The sequence below is a fragment of the Delphinus delphis genome, chromosome 5 (genome assembly GCF_949987515.2).
Source record: "Delphinus delphis chromosome 5, mDelDel1.2, whole genome shotgun sequence".
Taxonomy (NCBI): domain Eukaryota; kingdom Metazoa; phylum Chordata; class Mammalia; order Artiodactyla; family Delphinidae; genus Delphinus; species Delphinus delphis.
The window spans coordinates 86,717,581-86,737,625 of NC_082687.1; the positions used below are offsets into that span (position 1 = coordinate 86,717,581).

General features: G+C 36.7%; 1 protein-coding gene across 4 annotated transcripts in view; it reads right to left on the minus strand.

Moving 5' to 3' along the window:
• Positions 1–16,633, minus strand: part of TBC1D19 (TBC1 domain family member 19) — a 156,701-nt gene extending 140,068 nt beyond the window's left edge. For 3 of the 4 annotated variants that reach the window (XM_060011772.1, XM_060011771.1, XM_060011770.1), the window contains exon 1: positions 16,455–16,633. In XM_060011772.1, the coding sequence (XP_059867755.1) occupies positions 16,455–16,553 (99 nt within the window). In that variant the 5' untranslated portion in view covers positions 16,554–16,633. Of the gene's footprint in view, positions 1–16,137; positions 16,283–16,454 lie in introns of those variants that run through there. The other variant, XM_060011773.2, reaches the window with a different exon arrangement.
• Positions 16,634–20,045: the final 3,412 nt, after the last annotated feature.

Genomic DNA, 20,045 nt, shown 5'->3' on the forward strand with positions numbered 1-20,045 from the left:
CTTCCTCACTCTTGTGGAACTCAAAACGTATTTAGTGAGGTAAACAAAGAGCTAAGGGAGAAGGAAAAAAAAAAAAGGAAATAGTGTCCTTTCCCACATCAAACGCAAACATTCTTGTCATTAACGTAACTGTTTTGTACTTCGTCGAATTTTTCTCAAGAGCCCATCACCACCACAGAAAAGAGGCTCAATTAAAACATGTTGAATTGGGTACCCCCTTTTCTTCCTAATACTTTTGGTTCTTTCTAAAACTGTAAACCAGATTTGTTTCTGTAAGGCCTGTAGTTCCAGTGGACGTGCATTGTAGCCAAGAATGAGTTTTAGTTTCAAATTGGAAATTTTGGCTCTGTGCAAGCTGACCATGCCTTAATACTGAATCTGTATTGTATAATTCAAACTCTGCTCTGGTTTCTCTCACCTGAGGATGGATCCTTCACTGGCTTTCTTTTGCTGATGTCCCCAAGCTGACCCCCTTCTTTGCCAGCACTGACTGTCTTATGCCCCTTACTCTACATCTTTACTTCTTAGCCTCCTTTCATAATATATTGTACTTTTCCTTCTCATTTCAACTTGGCCTTACCTAATTCAAGAACCCTACATGACCTCTAAGCAACTCAGTACTGAAATAAAACATGAAGAGATGTACTAACTTACACGAAACAGATTCACATTTTAATAGTTATCTAATCCCTCAAGTACCTAAATTCTATGGAGACAAGAGGTTCCTTATTTTGAAATCCTGTATACCATGATTCATTTCTTCACTGTCTTACTTTCCAAGATGAAAGGACATGACAGTAGCCAAGGTAGATATTGGTAAGGATGATACCACTCCCTGGCTCACATCAAACACAATCAGAGTCACTGAATTGTTAATTTATATAATAAATGCAGTAGTTCAATATGGAACTTCCCCTAGTATATACCAATCCCACCCTAGAGAGAAAAAAAAGACAGAAGATAATAAGCTCTAATCATGGTACAGGACTTTATATATGTTCTATCCATCCATGCCTTACAGAAAATGTATCTAATTAAAATCTATTTAATTAAATCTATTTAATTTTCCTTTCCCTAAAATAAATAATAAATAAATGTCAGTTTCTTCTCTCATTTGTACGATCTCTAAACTCTCTATATATGGTACATATTTCTAATAATGATGTACAACAAATGATATTTGAGATACAATTTCATAAGTTTTTAGTAAGGGACACCAGCATTAAGATGCTATGGGGTTCTAGACTCATGACAACATCCTATCAGTTATATTATTCCTTCTCTCTCCAAAGCTTATCTTCTTTCAGACTCCTTCCTTTCACAATTCTATTATTTATAATAACAATCTGAGCAACAAGACTTATTAAGCACTTAATGGAATGGAAATAACATTTGAGGTTTTACACAACATCCATTTTAAACACAAATAATGCATGATACAAAATAACAATGTTGATCTGGTGCTAGAGATCAAATTTGGAATTAGGCTATCACTCTAATGTCTAGAGGATGAGTGAACAAATTCAATTTCAAGATGTAGGTTGACTTCATAATTTAGGAAAACTCAGAAATCAAAAACCATAAGCTTTTTCTAGAAACACAAAATTCCATGTTATTATACCAAGATCTTAAATAATTAAACTTCAATATATAAAAGGATACATTAAAATAAAGTCAATGTTTAATACTAAAAGAGAAGCACTAGTGGCAAGGGAAAAATCTGAAAATCATTTATATTTGTCTTTGAAGTATTCGGTGTGATTTTTATTTTTCTAATTAAGTTGGGCCAACACTGCTGTAGCACTTTCTGAATATACTCAGATAAAATGAAGGCAGTACAGAAAATGCTCGTGGCTCCTGATTACATTTTTAAAGGTGTGTAACAAATGAACAGCCAGTTGTTTAAATGTATATTATCAAGGCTGACTGTAAAGTTGCCTTTTAAGAGTTAACTGATTTCTATTAAATGTCTGAGCTATTGGATATAAACTAAGGCAAAATCGTTATCACTTATTTTTTCAAGCCCAAGACTACATTACTTTTAAAGGATTTATAATTATATTCTTTTAAAGTATGAATCTATAATGTTATAGATCTCTTATTTTATCTTAAGAATCAGCCAAATACATGTTTTTGAGTTTCCCATGTAACCATCTCCTTACCCTTCTTTATCTTTCCTCCTTGCTCTACTTTTTATTACCTCAAGGCAATTAACTGCCTGATGTTACATAGATACATAATCCTTTACAGGAAATTCCAAAACCTGGAAAGCTTTGAAAACCAAAGTTTTTTCATAACTGAATTAGTGGCAAAAATCTGTCCTGACTTGAACTCATTTGGTAGCAAAATCTGATCTGACCTGAATAGACATGAGACTATTTATAGTCCTTATTTATCACACTTAGTGTAAAAATTCATACATTTTGCTACATTAATATTAATGTGTATAATTACAAGGTGCTGTAAGACAATGGTAAGGATATTAAATAACATACAAATATGCATGAATTACCTTTCTAAAATTTGAAAAATGTGAATTCCAAAACATATCTTCCCCCAGGTTTTGGATAAGGGATTATGGACCTGTATTTATTTGTAATACTATCATCTTGCCATTCGGGCAGAACTTTATCTTATTCATTGTTTTATCCCCTGGGCCTGGAATTGTGCCTGACACATAGTAAGCACTCAATAAATATTTGTTGAATAATCAAAATAAAGAATCACACTGAATTAATAGAAGTGGAGTTCAAAACAGAAAGGAACAAGAATATGTCTTCAGGGCAGTAATCTCCAAATGAAGTTATAATTTATATAGGTCATGAATCTCTTATTTGCAATTGTGAAATACAAAAATCTTCAAAAAAAGTTTTGTCATTACTGCTTATTTTCTGAAACTTCAGGCTTTCTTACAAAATTGAGAAACAGCTATTGACTTATTAGATCCCAAATTAGAATAAAAAGAAATATTTAAAGGAAAAACATTTTTAAAGAAAAGCAGAGTGCCACAGCAGACTTTGAATTCCTTAAGGTAAAGATGCTTTTTGTATTCTTTTATCATTTAGTAAAGTAACTGGCACATAGTAGGTACTCAATATATACTGTTAGAACGAACATTAAAAAAGAAGAATTGGGATTTTTTCCATTTAATAGACATGTTGAGCACCCTTCTCAGGCCAGTCATTATGCTAGGTGTAAAAAAGAGCAGGACAAGAGACACAGTCTTTTCTTGCCTTCATGAAACAGACTTTAGCGGGGAAGGCAGACGTTTAAATACTACAAAAAATAAAGTTCCAGGTACTACGGATCACAAAAAAAGAAGTACCTAAACTAAACTGTAAGGTTATGGAAGATCTATAAATCTTAGACAGCTATGGCTGAAGAGTAGAGTGTGAAGAACAGTGCCACCAAGCTTTGCAGGCCTAATCAAGGACTCTGTACATTTTTCCAAGGGCAATGAAAAGCATTGAGGGGTTTTAGAAAAAGGAGTGATATTCCATTTGGACTTTTAACTCAGACTTCTATTTACTGAGTACTTACTATGTGCCTGGCATATTATCTTGTTCAGTCCTCACAAAATAGGCTTTATGTTTCCAAGTTGTATGTAGGAGCTGGTGGTCGATCAGCATCCCTATGTAGAACAACTAGTAGAACCAAACAAACAAACAAACATCCAAATATCTGAAGACAGAAAAGAGTTGTTGACAGAACAAGAACTAGAGAAACAGAAAGAGAAAAAATCTTGAGAGACGAACTGGCTTCTGTAGCAACATTTTCCCTGGGATCATTATTCTGAGCATGAACAGAAGGCTGAGAATCAGGACAAACCCAGTACAAAGCCTGGTGGAGGGCTACCAAGGTTGGACAGAGAAATAAGCAGAGGTGTTGCAGAGACTTGGAGATCTTAAGCACATTGCCAGTTTTCTCAAGAAACATTTTGAATACTAGAACTCTGTGGGGTAGAAGGTTACAAACCTAAGCATGAAACCTGTGAAAAAGTTTTTTAGCAGTCTGACAAGAAAAAGGTTAGAGTCTGGGACCCAAAGGGCAAAGACCCTTAGAGTATATCAAATTCTTAGCTGAAAACTTGTGAGAGCCAGGAAAGAACCAGAGGAAAATTGAGCCTGAAAGTAAAACTCAGCCTCAAACCAGCACACTCCCTAACTGGATTAAGGGAATCAGTCACAGGACTATCTGCCCAGTGGAGGGGAGAGTGAACCCTCAAGAAAGGAGGCATTACAGTTTTTTGGACACAATGTCTGGCAACAAATAAAAGTTACTAGGCATGCCAGCAGACCAAATCAGATGAATAAAAGATAAGAGAAAATAACACCATAGACAGAGATCCACATATGATCCAGATTTTGGTGTTAACTGACAAAGACTTTAAAACAATTGAGTTATATTTTTTTAAAAGAGAAAAACTGGACAAAGTAGATGAAAAGCAGGTAATTTTACCTGAGAACTGGAATCAATAAAAGAGAACCATTTGGAAATTTTAGAATTGAAAAACACACTAAATGTAAATAAGAATTCATTAGATGGATTTACCAAGAGATATAAAATAGCATAAAACAGGATTGGTGAATTGATTTAAGAAGCCCCACAAACTCAAACCAGAATAAATTAAATGATAATAATAATAATAATGCAAACAACAATAATAACACACCAAGGCACATCTTAACAAGACTGCTGAAAATCAAAGATGGAAAATGTTAAAACAGCCAGAGTGAAGGTGAGCGACATACATTCAGTGGATAACAAAAAGCCTGATGACTGACTTTACAACAGAAAACAAAGAGGCCAGAAAGCAATGAAATGTCTCAACAGGCTGACAAAAAAATTACTGACAACTTTGAAATTTATGCACAGAAAAAAAAAAATCCTTCAAAAATAAAGACATCATCAGACAAGTAAAACTGAGCAGCTTGTCACCCAGAAACTTGCACTGAAACAAATACTAAAAACAGTTGTTATAGCAGAAGAAAAATAATCCCAGGGTAAATACAGAAAAGTAGGAGGGAATAATGAGAAACAAAAAGGATAAAAATTGGTTAAAAATGAGTATATATTACTTTTTTTCTTTCTTAATATAGTCTTAACTTTCCCATTCAGGCAGTTCAGCTACAAATCAGAAACAATCAGAATCGAGGTCAGAGGATTTCAACTCCTTTCTGAAAAATCACATAGTGAATGCATTGATGTTGGCAATACCATTAAAAATACTAAAATGCAAAAACAAAAAAAAAAAACAAAAATAAACCCCAGCAAATATTGTCTAAATACTTATGCTACAAAAGAATAATAGCAATGTCCTGTGGAATTTAAAATAAAATGCATAACAAAAATAACACAAAGGAAAGAGGTGTAAATAAGTAAAGTGTTCTAAGTTCTAGCATTACATTACAGGGAAATAGTAAAAAAAAAAAAATTAGTTTATTCAAGACTACAATTAATCAAGAATAAATGCTGTAACCTCTAGGGTAGCTACATAAATAACAGTAAAATAATGTGTAACTATCACATTAATGGAGATGAAAATAGAACAACAAAAATATCTGAATAAAATCTGAATAATCCAGAAGAATACAAGAAAAGAGAGAAAGCAGAATGTGAAGCAAATGTATCAAATTAAAAAACCAAATATTAAGACCAGAAATATAAAACCAAATATATCAGTAAATTCATTAAATGTAAATATACTAAATAATAAAATAAAAAGATTTGTCAGCCTGGATTTAAAAAACAACTATACAAGGACGCTGATGCAGAAAGGGTGAAAATAAAAGTATGGAAAAAGTCATACCATGCAACCACTAATCAAAAAGAGCTGTTGTGGCTATACTAACATTGGACAAAACAAACTTTAAGGTGAGAACCTTATTAGAGATAAAGAAGGACATTTCATAAAGATTAAGGGGTTAATCTACCAGGAAGCTATCACAATATAAAGCTATATACAACCAATGAAATAGCCTTAAAATTAAAATAAATTTAAAAATTTAGAGAATTAAAAGAAATAGACAAATATACAAGCATGATGGGAGATTTAAACATATATCTTTGAATAGCTGGTAACAAACAGAAAAAAATTCAATAAGATTATAGAAAAGCTGAACAGCATAACTGACACCTGGATTTCAGTGACATATATAGCCAGCCTGACCCAACAGTGACAGATACACATTATTTACAAGTGCATGTGGAACACGCAGCAAAATTGACTACATACTAGATTGTAAAGCAAGCCTCAACAAATTTTAAAATATTTAATCAGTCAGAAAATGTTCTCTGACAACACTGACATTAAGCTGGAAATCAATAACATTGACATGATACTATACATAGAAAATCTTAAAGATGCCACCAGAAAACAAGAGCTCATCAATGCATAGAATAAAGTTGAAGGATACAAAATTAATATACAGAAATCTATTTCATTTCTATACACTAACAACAATCAGAAAGAGAAATTAAGGAAACAATCCCATTTACCATCACATCAAAACCAATAAAATACCTCGGAATAAACCTACCTAAGGAAGTAAAAGACCTATACTCAGAAAACTGCTAGACATTGATGAAAGAAACTGAAGACAACACAAACAGATGGAAAGATACACCGTGTTCTTGAATTGGAAGAATCGATATTGTCAAAATAACCATAATACCCAAGGCAATCTACAGGTTCAGTGCAATCCCTATCAAAATACCAATGGCATTTTTCACAGAACTAGAACAAATAATTTTAAAATTTGTATCGAAATACAAAAGACCCCAAACAGCCAAGAAAATCTTGAGAAAAAGAACAGAGCTGAGGAATCATGCTCCTTGACTTCATACTACAAAGCTATAGTAATCAAAACAGTATAATATTGGCACAAAAACAGACAGATAGGGCTTCCCTGGTGGTGCAGTGGTTGACAGTCCACCTGCCAATGCAGGTGACACGGGTTTGTGCCCCGGTCCGGGAAGATCCCACATGCCGCGGAGCGGCTGGGCCTGTGAGCCATGGCCGCTGAGCCTGCGCGTCCGGAGCCCGTGCTCCGCAATGGGAGAGGCCACAACAGTGAGAGGTCCGCATACCGCAAAAAAAAAAAAAAAAAAAAAAAAACCCAGACACATATATCAATGCAACATGATAGACAGCCCAGAAATAAACCCACACACTTAAGGTCAATTAATCTGCAACAAAGGAGGCAAGAATATACAACAGAGAAAAAACAGTCTCTTCAATAAGTGGTACTGGGAAACCTGGACAGCTACATGGAAAAAAAACAAATTTGAATATTCTGTAACACCATATACAAAAATAAACTCAAAATGAATTAAAGACCTAAATGTAAGACCAGATACTATAAAACTCCTAGAGAAAAATATAAGCAGAACACTCTTTGACATAAATCACAGCAATAATTTTTTGGATCCATCTCCTAAATCATAGGAAATAAAAACAAATAAACAAATGCAGTCTAATTAAATTTAAAAGCTTTGGCACATCAAAGAAAACCACTGACAAAGCAAAAAGACAACCTACTGAATGGGAGAAAATATTTGCAAATGATATGTCTGATAAGGGATTAATATGCAACACATATAAACAGCTCATACAACTCAATATAAAAAAACACTACCTGATTAAAAAATGGGCAGAAGAACTGAATAGACATTTTTTGAAAGAAGAAATGCAGATGGCCAAAAGGCACATGAAAAGATGCTCAACATTGTTAATCATCAGGGAAATGCACATCGAAAGCTCATACCTGTCAGAATAGTTATCATGAAGAACACAAGTTACAAATGTTGGCGAGGATGTGGAGAAAAGGGAACCTTCCTACACTGTTAGTGGGAATGTAAATTGGTAGAGCCACTATGGAAAACAGTATGGCAGTTTCTCAAAAAACTAAAAATAGAACTACCATATGATCCAGCAATTCCACTCCTGGGTGCATATCCAAAAAAACCAAAAACACTAATTCAAAAAGATACATGCACCTCAATGTTCATAGCAGCATTATTTGCAATTGCCAAGATATGGAAGCCACCTAAGTGTTCATCATTAGATGAATGGATAAAGAAGATGGGAGATTATATATATATATATATATATATATATATATATATATATAAAATATATACACACACGTATATATATACACATACACACACACACACACACACACACACACACATATATATGCATGCAATGGAATACTACTCAGCCATAAAAAAGAACAAAATTTTGCCATTTGCAGCAACATCTATGGACTTGGAAGTCATTATGCTAAGTGAAATAGGTCATGCAGAAAGACAAATGCTATATGATATCACTTATATGTGAAATCTAAAAAATTTTTAAACTAGTGAATAAACAAAAAAGAAGCATACTCACAGATACAGAAAACAAACTAGTCATTACCAGTGGGGAGAGGGAAGGGAGGAGCAATATAGGAGTAGGGGATTAAGAGGTATAAACTATTAGGTATAAAATAACTACAAGGATATACTGTACCACATGGTGAATATAGCCAATATTTTATAACAACTATAAGTGGAGTACAACTTTTAAAAATTGTGAATCACTATATTTTACACCTATAACATATAATATTGTACAGCAACTGTACTTCGAAAAAAGTACAAAAAGAAAATATTAATGGCTTGGAAATTAAGCAATATACTTCAGGATAGCCCTTGGGTCAAATTTTTTAAATGACAAAAAAAATTAGGAAATGTTTTATACAAAAGGATAGTAAAAATATAACTCATTAAAACTGTGGAATGCAATTAAAGTAGTGCTTAGGGGAAAAATCATAGCCTTAAATGCATATTTTAGAACAGAAAAAAAGTCTTGAAATCCATGATCTAAGTTTCCATCGCAAGAAACTAAAAAAAGAACAGCAAATCAATCCCAAAGAAAATAGGAGAAAATTAATAATAAAGATGTGATCCAAAATTAAGAGAAAACTGCAAAGCTAAAACTGGTTCTTTGATGAGATCAATTAAATAGATAAACACCTAGCAAAACTGTTCAAAGACACACATGCAAACAAATTTTCATAATCAGAAACTGTGACAGACTTTTCAGACCTTATAAAGAAATAATAGCTTATTATAGACAACTTTAAGTCAATTATTTATATCATTTAAATGAACAAATTCTTTGAAAAACACAATTTATCAAAGCTGACAATAGAAGGAATAGAAAATCTGAATACTCCTATATCTATTAAAAATTGAATCTTTCCAACACAATGCTGAAGCAGAACAAAACTGGAGGACTGACAACTTCAACTTATTATAAAGCTACCAAAATCAAGACAATGTGGTAATGTTAAAAAATAGACAAGTAGATCAATGGAATAGAATAGAGACTCAGAAATACCAACACAAATATAGTCAATTGATCTTTGAAAAAAGAGCAAAGGCAATTCAATGGAGCAAAGACAGTCTTTTCAACAAATTGTACTGGAACAACTGGTCATCCACATGCAAAAAAAAAAAAAAAGGATCATAAATGTAAAACCCAGATCCATAAGACTTCTAAAAGATAACATAGGATAAAATCTAAGTTTGGTGATTAATTCTTAGACATAACACCAAAAGCATGATCCATAAAAGAAAAAAATTGATAAGTTGGACTTCATTAAAATTAAAAACTTCTCTGAGAAAGATACTGCTAAGAGAATGAAAAGACTGGCCACAAATTGGGAGAAGATATTTGCAAAGCACATATCTGATAAAGGACTTGTACCCAAAACATAAAACAGACTCCTAAAACTCAACAATAAGAACACCCAATTAAAAATGGGCAAAAGACCTGAAGGGACACCTCACCAAAGAAGACATACAGATGGCAAATAAACATATGAAAAGATATTCAATATCACATGTCACTACGGAATTGCAAATTAAAACAACAGTGAGATATCACAACACACCTATCAGAATGGCCAAAATCTAAAACACTGATAACACCAAATGCTGGTGAGAATGTACAGCAACAGGAACTCTCAATCAGTGCTGGTGAGAATGCAAAAATGGTATAGCCACAATGGAAGACAAGTTGTCAGTTTCTACCAAATTTTTACCATACAAGCCAGAAATCATGCTTCTTGGTATTTACCAAAATTAGCTGAAAACTTATGTCAACACAAAAATCTACCCAGGAATGTTTATACCAGTTTTATTCATAACTGCCAATCTTGGAAGCAACCAAGATGTCCTTCAACAGATAGTGAATGTATAAACAAATTGATACATCCCCACAATATAATATTATTCAGAAAAAAAAAGCTATCAAGAAACAAAAAGACATACAGTAACATAACGGACATTGCCAAGTGAAAGAAGTCAATTTGAAGAAGCTATATACTGTTATGATTACAACTATAGGACATTCTCAAAGGCAAAACTATAGAGACAGTAAAAACCAAGTGGTTGCCAGGGGCTTGGAAGGAGGGAGGGATGCGTAGGTGGAGCACAGGGGATTTTTTTTAGGACTGTAAAACTATTCTGTAAGATACTGGAATAGTAGATACACAGTATTATACATTTGTCAAAAATCCATAGACCTGTACAACACAAACAGTGAACCCTGATGAAAACTGTGGAATTTAATAATAATGTATCAATATCGATTGGTCCACCAATAGTAACAAATGTACCACACTAATGCAAGATGCCAATAATAAGGGAAACAGTATATAAGGAAAGGGGATGTATGGGAACTCTGTACCTTTTACTTAATTTTTCTGTAAGCCTAAAACCATTATAAAAAATAAAGTCTACTAATTAAAAACAAAACACAACAAAATAAAAAACCTTCTCAAAAGAAAATCTGAGACACAGGCTTCAATGGAGAATTCTTCCAAACATTTAAGAAAGAAATAACACAGTTAAACATTTTTGTATCAAATAGAAAAGAAAAAAGGGGGGAACACTTCCCTACCATTTTATCAGGCCAGTATAACCTTGATATAAAACTTGTCAAAGACATTACAAGAAAGGAAAATTACAGACCAATCTTTCTCACTGACATAGATTCAATCCTTCAGCACTTACTATTGGACTTCTGCTAATGCATAGGATGTGGACAGCCAGAATAAGGAACATCACTCCCACCCTAACAATGAGAAAAAGTGGTATAATCTACAAAATCATAACTTTTCAACTCACCATAAAACTGAAGTTTTAAGACAATCAAGTGAACTAAATTCCAAAGAGTAACAAGCCCCTCTAAAGACAGATGGGACTCCAAACTGTTTCATATTTGGCAAAGCACAGGAGGAAAAGGAGGCTACCGAAGAATTCAGCTAAAATTGTTAACTGTTATTGATGAGATATGGGCTAGCATGTCAGTTGAGAAACACTGGGAGCTCAAAACCCAAGGGGAATTCACACTCACTTGCATGCCCTCTTCCATAGGTCTCCATCAGGACGGAGAGCAGGAACTGCAGAGAGCCCCCTTCTGTGGCACAGGTGTACAAGAAAGGATAGGCTACCACTACAAAACAAGCATGCAACCATGCCACCTTGCCCAAACTCTCCTCTCATTTGAGGAAGAGGCCTTAAACCTCTGAGGGAGGCAATAATTTGTTGCTTCTGGGGGTGAGATAGATACAAAAACTGTCTTCCTCATGGAAACGTAAGAAAACTCTCACGGGCCCCAAATCCTGTACCAGTACATAGCAGAGGTAAGCCACAACTAGGAAGAGGCAGGAATCTCTCTTTCACCCATTATTTGCCACAAGGCAAAGTTTGGCTGCCAAAAGCAGAAGAGAAAGGAACATTGTCAAAGACCCACTCCCAAGGCACCTGGACTGAGACAGGACCAGGAGGAGAGAAAACGCCTGTATCTACCATGAGCTTAGGACTGAGTAACAAACAGCAGGCTACTGCTGAGGATGGGATCAGAGCATGGAGAGAGACCTCCCTCTGTGGCACAGGCAAACGAGACAAATGAAAACTGAGGATACAGACACTGAGAAAAACCCTCCAGTACCCCAGCACTATTTCTAAGCACAAAGTTACAGCAGCCCACTGAATTTGAAGCTTGTGGTACACTGAAGCTAATGACAGTAATAACAAAACTCAAGCCTAGCTTGGCTCCTGACTGTACTGACTGAAGCCTCCATACTCAGTAAAGATATAGAACACTTGAACAAAATTGTCAATATATTTGACCTAATTGACATGTAGAGTACAGTAACAGCAGAATGCTCATGCTTTCCAAGGGCATGTGGAACACTCAACAAGATAATCTGAATGGCCTCACACATGTTTTAAAAATTAAATTCTTTATTAAAAAATGTTCCCGTGGGCTTCCCTGGTGGCGCAGTGGTTGAGAGTCTGCCTGCCGATGCAGGGGACACGGGTTCGTGCCCCGGTCTGGGAAGATCCCACATGCCATGGAGCGGCTGGGCCCGTGAGCCGTGGCCCCTGAGCCTGCGCGTCCGGAGCCTGTGCTCCGCAACGGGAGAGGCCACAGCAGTGAGAGGCCCGCGTACCGCAAAAAAAAAAATGTTCCCGCAAAGAAAACTCCAGCCCCCAATAATGTTATTGGGAATTCTACCAAACATTTAAGGAGGAAATAATATCAATTCTATACAAATTCTTCCAGAAAACAGGAGAGAAGGGAACACTTCTCAACTCAATTTAAGAGATCAGCATCACCTGATATCAAATCTAGACAAAGATGTTAAAGTAAAACTATAAACCAATATCCTTTATAAGAATACTCACAAAATCTTCAACAAAGTATTAGCAAATTGAATCAAGAAATATATAAGGACAATGCATTATAGCCAAGTAGAATTTATCTTAGGAATGCAAAATTGGTTCAACAATCAAAACCAAATAGTATTATTCACCATATCAACATATATTAAAAAATCACATGAGCATCTCTCCAGATACAAGAAAAGTATTTAACAAAATTCAACATCAATTAGTAATAAAACACTCAGAAAACCAGGAATAGAAGAGAGCTTCTTCAACCTAACAAAAAGCATCCATACAACATTGCACTGGTGTCACTAGCCAGTGTAACAGGCAAGAAAAAGAACTAAAAGGCACACTGATTGGAAAGGAAGAAGTAAAACATCTTTATTCGCAAATGACACATATACTTGGAAAATACTAAGCAATCTACAAAAACGGTACTATAACTAACAAATAAGTTTAGTAACTCCCCAGGATACATGGTAAATATACAAATATCAATTTTATTTCTGTATACTAACAACAAGTAATTGGAAACTGAAATGAGAAAAAAAGTCAGCATGTTAATAGTATCAAAAAAACATGAAATACTTGGGGAAAATCTTAATAAAATATGTGCAATATTTGTGCACTTAACTATAAAACAGTGATGAGAGAAGATGCAGATAAGAATAAATGGAGACACAAAGCATGTTCATTGGCCAGAAAATTCAATACTGTTAAGATGTCAAGTCTCCCCAAATTGATCTCTACATTCAACATAACCCCAATACAAATCCCAGTAAGTTTTTTGTAGTAATTTACAAGATGATTCTAAAATTCATATGGCAAAGCAAAGTACCTAGAGTAGTCAAAACAATATTGAAAAAGAGAAACAAAGTTGGACGACTAATTACCTGATTTCAAGACTTACTATAAAGTTATAAAAATCAAAATAGTGTGGTATTAGCATAATAATAGACAAATAGATCGATGGAACAGAATAGAGTCAGAAATATTCGTGCATGCACACGTGCGCGCGCGCGCGCGCGTGTGTGTGTGTATACTAAATCAATTTTCAGCAAAGGTGCCAAGAAAATTAGTGGAGAAAGGATAGATTTGTCAACAAATAAGTACTAGAAATAGGTATGGTATTGGACATACCCATGCAAAAAACAACAACAACAAAAAGCTTTACATTACATCATATATAAAAATTGACTTAAAATGGATTCTAGATCTAAATGTGCAAGCTAAAACTAATAAAACTTCTAGAACAAAACATAGGAGAAGCTTTTTTTTCTTTTCTTTTTTTTAAACATATGAAATTTATCGTTTTCTGGTTTTCCCTCCTGACATGATACCATTTATTTTTTTTTTATTTTTTTTAACATCTTTATTGGAGTATAATTGCTTTACAATGGTGTGTTAGTTTCTGCTTTATAACAAAGTGAATCAGTTATACATATACATATGTTCCCATATCTCTTCCATCTTGCGTCTCCCTCCCTCCCACCCTCCCTATCCCACCCCTCTAGGTGGTCACAAAACACTGAGCTGATCTCCCTGTGCTATGCGGCTGCTTCCCACTAGCTATCTACTTTACGTTTGGTAGCGTACGTATGTCCATGCCACTCTCTCACTTTGTCACAGCTTACCCTTCCCCTTCCCCATATCTTCAAGTCCATTCTCTAGTAGGTCTGTGTCTTTATTCCCGTTTTACCCCTAGGTTCTTCATGACCTTTTTTTTTTTTTTCTTAGATTCCATATATATGTGTTAGCATACAGTATTTGTTTTTCTCTTTCTGACTTACTTTGCTCTGTATGACAGACTCTAGGTCCATCCACCTAGATGGATTTCGTTTCTTTTTAGGAAGAGGAACTGTGGACTTTATTTCATTTCTTTTTATGGCTGAGTAATATTCCATTGTATATATGTGCCACATCTTCTTTATCCATTCATCTGTTGATGGGCACTTAGGTTGCTTCCATGTCCTGGCTATTGTAAATAGAGCTGCAATGAACATTTTGGTATATGACTCTTTTGGAATTATGGTTTTCTCAGGGTATATGCCCAGTAGTGGGATTGCTGGGTTGTATGGTAGTTCTATTTTTAGTTTTTTAAGGAAACTCCATACTGTGGAGAAACTTTTTGAGACCTTGGGGGAGGCAAAGATTCTTAGGCAGGGCACAAAAAGCACAAATCATGAAAGAAATTAATAAAAATGTATGTCTTCAAAATTCTAAATTTCTGCTCTTTGAAAGACCCAGTTAAGAAAATGAAAAGATAAACCACAGACTGGGAGAAAGTATTTGCAAGCTGCATATCTGATAAGGGACTTATGCCATATATAAAGAATCCTTACAATTCAACAATATGAGAACAAACACAATTTTTTTTAATAGGCAAAAGATTTGAACAGACTACTTCACCAAAGGAGATATAAACATTTGATAAGATGCTCAATATCTTTAGTCATTTGGCAAATGCAGTTAAAGCCACAATGGGATATCATTATGCTCCTACTAGAGGAGTGTAATTATAAATAAAAATTAATTAATTAAAAACTGACATCAAGCACTAGCAAGGATGCAGAACAATCCTCATAACTGCTGGTGGAAATGCAAAATAATACAGCCACTTAGGAAAAGTTTGGCAGATTCTTATAGACATACACTTACCATACAACTCAGCAATTCCACTCCTAGGTATTTATCCAAGAGAAAAGAAAACTAAAAACCAAAACAAAGGGCTTCCCTGGTGGCGCAGCGGTTGAGACTCCGCCTGCCGATGCAGGGAACACGGGTTCGTGCCCCGGTCCGGGAAGATCCCACATGCCGCGGAGCAGCTGGGCCCGTGAGCCATGACCGCTGAGTCTGCGCGTCCGGAGCCTGTGCTCCGCAACGGGAGAGGCCACAGCTGTGAGAGGCCCGCGTACCGCAAAAAAAAAAAAAAAAACCTATACCAGAAAACACGTATTAGCTTTACTCATAATCTCTATAAACAGAAACAACCCATAGCTCTATAACCAAAACTGCCCAGCAACCAATGAATGGATAAACAAATCGTAGTACATCCAAACAATGAAATATTACTCAACAATAAAAAGGAACAGAACTACTGAAATACCAACAACACGAATGAATTTCAAAAGCATTATGCAAAATGACAGAAACCAGGCACAAAATTTTACATACTGTATGATTCCATTTATCACATTCACAAAAAAAAAGGGAAAGATCTCCTGATCAATCTCTGCATCCAAAGAACTTAGCATATTAGAAAATACTCGATAAACGCCCAGTGGACGGTTAGACGGGCAATCATTGCAGGGAGGGTAGAGTGCAAGAAGGTGATATATAGACGCGGAAACCAAAATGTACCTGGGGGCTCAAACCCACCTACAGGATGGGAAAAGTTGTCCAACCTACCTCCACTGACGCCAGCAGCTTAAAAAATTAGACCCTGTAAAGGACTACAATATGAATGAATAGCCTCGGCGGTTCTCTGGCCTGAAGAAAGGCGTGACGTGCCCCACCTTTCTTTAAAAAAAAAAAAAATCTATTACTCTCACGCCCGAAACTGAGCAAGTGGAGCTTACACCTGGAAGGGAGGCTTTTCCCTGCCCAGGAGCGGAGCTGGAGAGACCCGAGGCGGGCTTCGGCTTAGGTCAGCGGGGTGCAGAAGGAGGCCGAAGCACCGCCACGGCCCCGCTGGTCTCCATCCCTTCCCACTCAGCCTCACTTACCCAGGCCTGCCGTTCCAACTGAGCGTACAAATTGGAGCCCTTGAGCTTTTGGACTATCTGGGCAATAATGAGGGCGAGATCCGACTCCTCCTGCAACATTTCCCCTGTCCTAGCCCGCCAAGCAGCGGGGGCAGGCCGCTACCGGGGAGAGAACCGGCTACGTACGGGGTCCCAATCAGGGCCAGTGACACTTCTCGGGGACCTTATTACGCAGGGACTCCTCCAGCGGGCGTTACCAAGCAACTGCCGGGCCGTGTGTCCGTTCCTCTCTGGTCCCCCCCACGCCTGAAGGTTCCAGCCCCTGCGTTCCGCTGGCAGAAAACGACCTGCGGGGTGGGGGGAGGGGAGTAGCTTTTCACTCCATTGTTCCTGCTTGGTCTGTTGTTGAAAGGCAAGAGGAGGAGCTCTTTCCTCTAGAGCCACAGCGCCTCTGATGCACCAGGGGAAATCAGAAAGTTGTGTATTTTGTGTTTTATTATAAAGGAAAATAATAGGAAAATATTGTAAAGGAAAATAATAACCTTCCAATCTCTACAGAAACAGGGCAGTGCACACAACGACATGGCAAATGACTTCCAAAAATTATGAGGCTGTGATGCTAGCCGTGTGAACTTGGGCCAGGTGCTTAAATTTCAGAACTCAGTTTCCGCCTTAGTAAAATAATACCCAGTTGACAAGATGCTCTGATGATTAGCTGAGGTAACAATTGTGAGGGGGCCTATACTATACTTAGCACTCCATTTTTCCCCCCTTCTCTTTCTGTTCTCTGGGGTCTTATGCCAGGAATAAATAGACAGCATCTCCTTACCTAACAGCTACAACTTAACCAAGAAGCATTTATTGATAGGTTTTCTGTGAAGCATTGGCAATTCCAGGATAGCTAAGACATTGTCCCAGCCTTAAGGAATGTACCATCCAGATTTCTCTTCTTCCATGCACTCATTCGTTCAATCAAAAATCAATTCAAAATTCATTCAGCTTTCAACCTATTGAGCATTTACATACAAGAAACTGTGGACACAAAGGTAAATAAAACATGGTTCTTGACATCAAAGTAACAGAGCAAAATTTTTTAAGAGAACTAGAAGTAGCTGATTTAATTAGTTGAATGACATTCCAAAAGCCAGCTAATATAAGGCCTATGGAACAATACATGTATTAGAATAACCTCACCAAAATAATAAGGAATTAATTTCAAATGTGTGTGTGCATATATTTTAAGCAGAGAAGATGTAGATTCCAAGAAAACAGACCAAGATTGCTGCAAAAACTAGTCTAACTGCATTAAATTTTAATGTGCTTAGGCATCAAGAGAGAGCTTTTGATTCAATAGGCCTCTGGTGGGACCTGCTAATCTGCATTTCTGGCAAGCTCCCAGGAGATGGTGACCCTGGTGGCCCAAGGACTATATTCTGAATAGCAAAGGACTAAACCAGGTGAGCAATAACAATTCAAAGGGACCGGACCTCTGGCATCTATGCACAGTACCCTGGCCTTCACAACACAACTGTTCGGAATATTGTGATGGTAAATACAAATTCCAAATAACCTGTTTGGTCAGGTTCGTTTATTGAAACATCTTTGGAATGAGGCAGGCAAGGAAAAAAAAAGTACTTAAGGCAATTAATGACAGACTCTACAAAACATTCTCCCACACCTCAGAATTTCTCAAACTCGTAGATGAGTACATCTCTTCAACTCTTTACAGTCCCTCCATCCCAACACCCCGCCCATTCAGGAATCTCCGGCACAAACATCACTATGAACAAAAAAAGAAAACTGTGGAGAAAGTTCTTTTGAGATTGAAAAGGGTGAAGTGATTAATAACTAAAGAGATAACTAAAGGGAAAGAAATGAAACCATGGAGCCGAAGAAAAGGCATGGTGCGCAGAGTCAGAAGACGGTCTAGCTTCCCTCCTACTCTGTACCCTTGGAACTGCATGAGTCCCTTCCGTCCTCAGAGTTTCAGCTTTCTCATCTGTAACAAGAGGATAAAATACCCACCTGAGGGGATAGTGTACCTAGTATTAAAAATCAGTAAATATTAAATTGAGATAATTTGGCAAAAACAATGCTCAGTTCGATTGACAAGGGAATAGAAAGTACCTAAAGGAATGTAGCAAAACATGTGAAAGTAGCCAGCACAATTCTTTGCACAGGCAGAGGCTTTAAAAACTTTTCTTTTAAAGAGAAAACAATTTTCAGTCTTAAAGCAGCAATTAAGAAGTTAGGATTTGATTCTGAAGGCATGCCCAAGCAAAAACAAAATTTAATCCTAACATTAAAAAAGTGTTTCTCACATACATAGAAGCGGATGTGTTGGAGTATAATTCAATTCTAGAATGCCCTCGGTTCTCTTTTTTTTTCAATTCGATTTAGCCAGACTTTTCAGAACACCTGCTCTGTGCTAGGAATGGCAAGGAATACAAGTAAGAAATGGTCCCTTCTCTCAAGGAATTCGCAGTCCCAAAGGGATGGTAAGGCCAGCATATAAAGAGCTGGAATTGTAGACAGGCCCCTCCCACCTGTGTATCTGGACATTTTATTACTTTAAAGTCATTGAAGGTGCAGATTCCCATATTTATCCCTCAAGGGAGAACTTTACCTTGGAAATTCTTACTCTACCTAGTGTGGTTGAGGATTGGGAAAACACTCTATTTCTGACATGTTAGAGTGAACCATGACCCAGACTAACAAATGATAGCAAAAGGGGTCCAAATAATCTGAACGGTTAAAACTGTATAAACGGAGACAACAACAAACTAGATGCAGAGAGAAGCCTCCTTGAAATTGCCTCAAATTCGGAGCAGAGGTACTCTGGGCCAACATGTATAAGCCCCTGTACCCAATCTTGACTTTCTCAGACCTGCGCTGCTTTGATTTATTTTACATACAATGTAGTGTCAGATTTCACTGTGGGTGAGGGGATGCATTTAAAATCACTGACCAGTAACTTCACAGAGGCAAGGGTGTGGACCACGTCAAAAACACCCTGCCAGCCTAACGCAAAAACAAGGCATGCTTCAGGATATAACAGAACATGTCCTTACTTTATTCACATGAGTGTGGCTTGCATCAACTCTACAATCTACAATGAAAATGATTTTCAGCTGTTATTTTAGAAGGAGACACTGCTTTTAGCATGTTGTGTCTGCAGAATGGCTTGAATTGTATGTCGTCAGGAATTTACTGAAATAACAATTATCATGTGTGTTGTGTGTATCACGAATGTCACAGATCTCGCTGTGTTTGGGAACAAACGAGCTCATAGAGATATCAACGACCTGTCGTGGATATGCAGCCCCACAGGCTAGCACAAGACCTCAGGCTCCTCTTCAAAGTCTCTTCCTGTCACTCCTGAGAGCTGTTAGGAAACGACACAGGTGCGCTTAGGAAAAATTCTGCTTTTTACCTCCTCTGCTCACTTGGGTGATGTCTGATGCCCCCAAGCCACTGTCCAGGGTGCTGCTTCTGGTGATCTTAAAGCTGCAAAACACCACAGGTGCTTAAATCCCAAGGGTCACCAAAGCCCTCATGAAAAAAGCCCCTTTGATTCTGTTTGCCACCTCTCTTTACAAGGCAGCCATACCT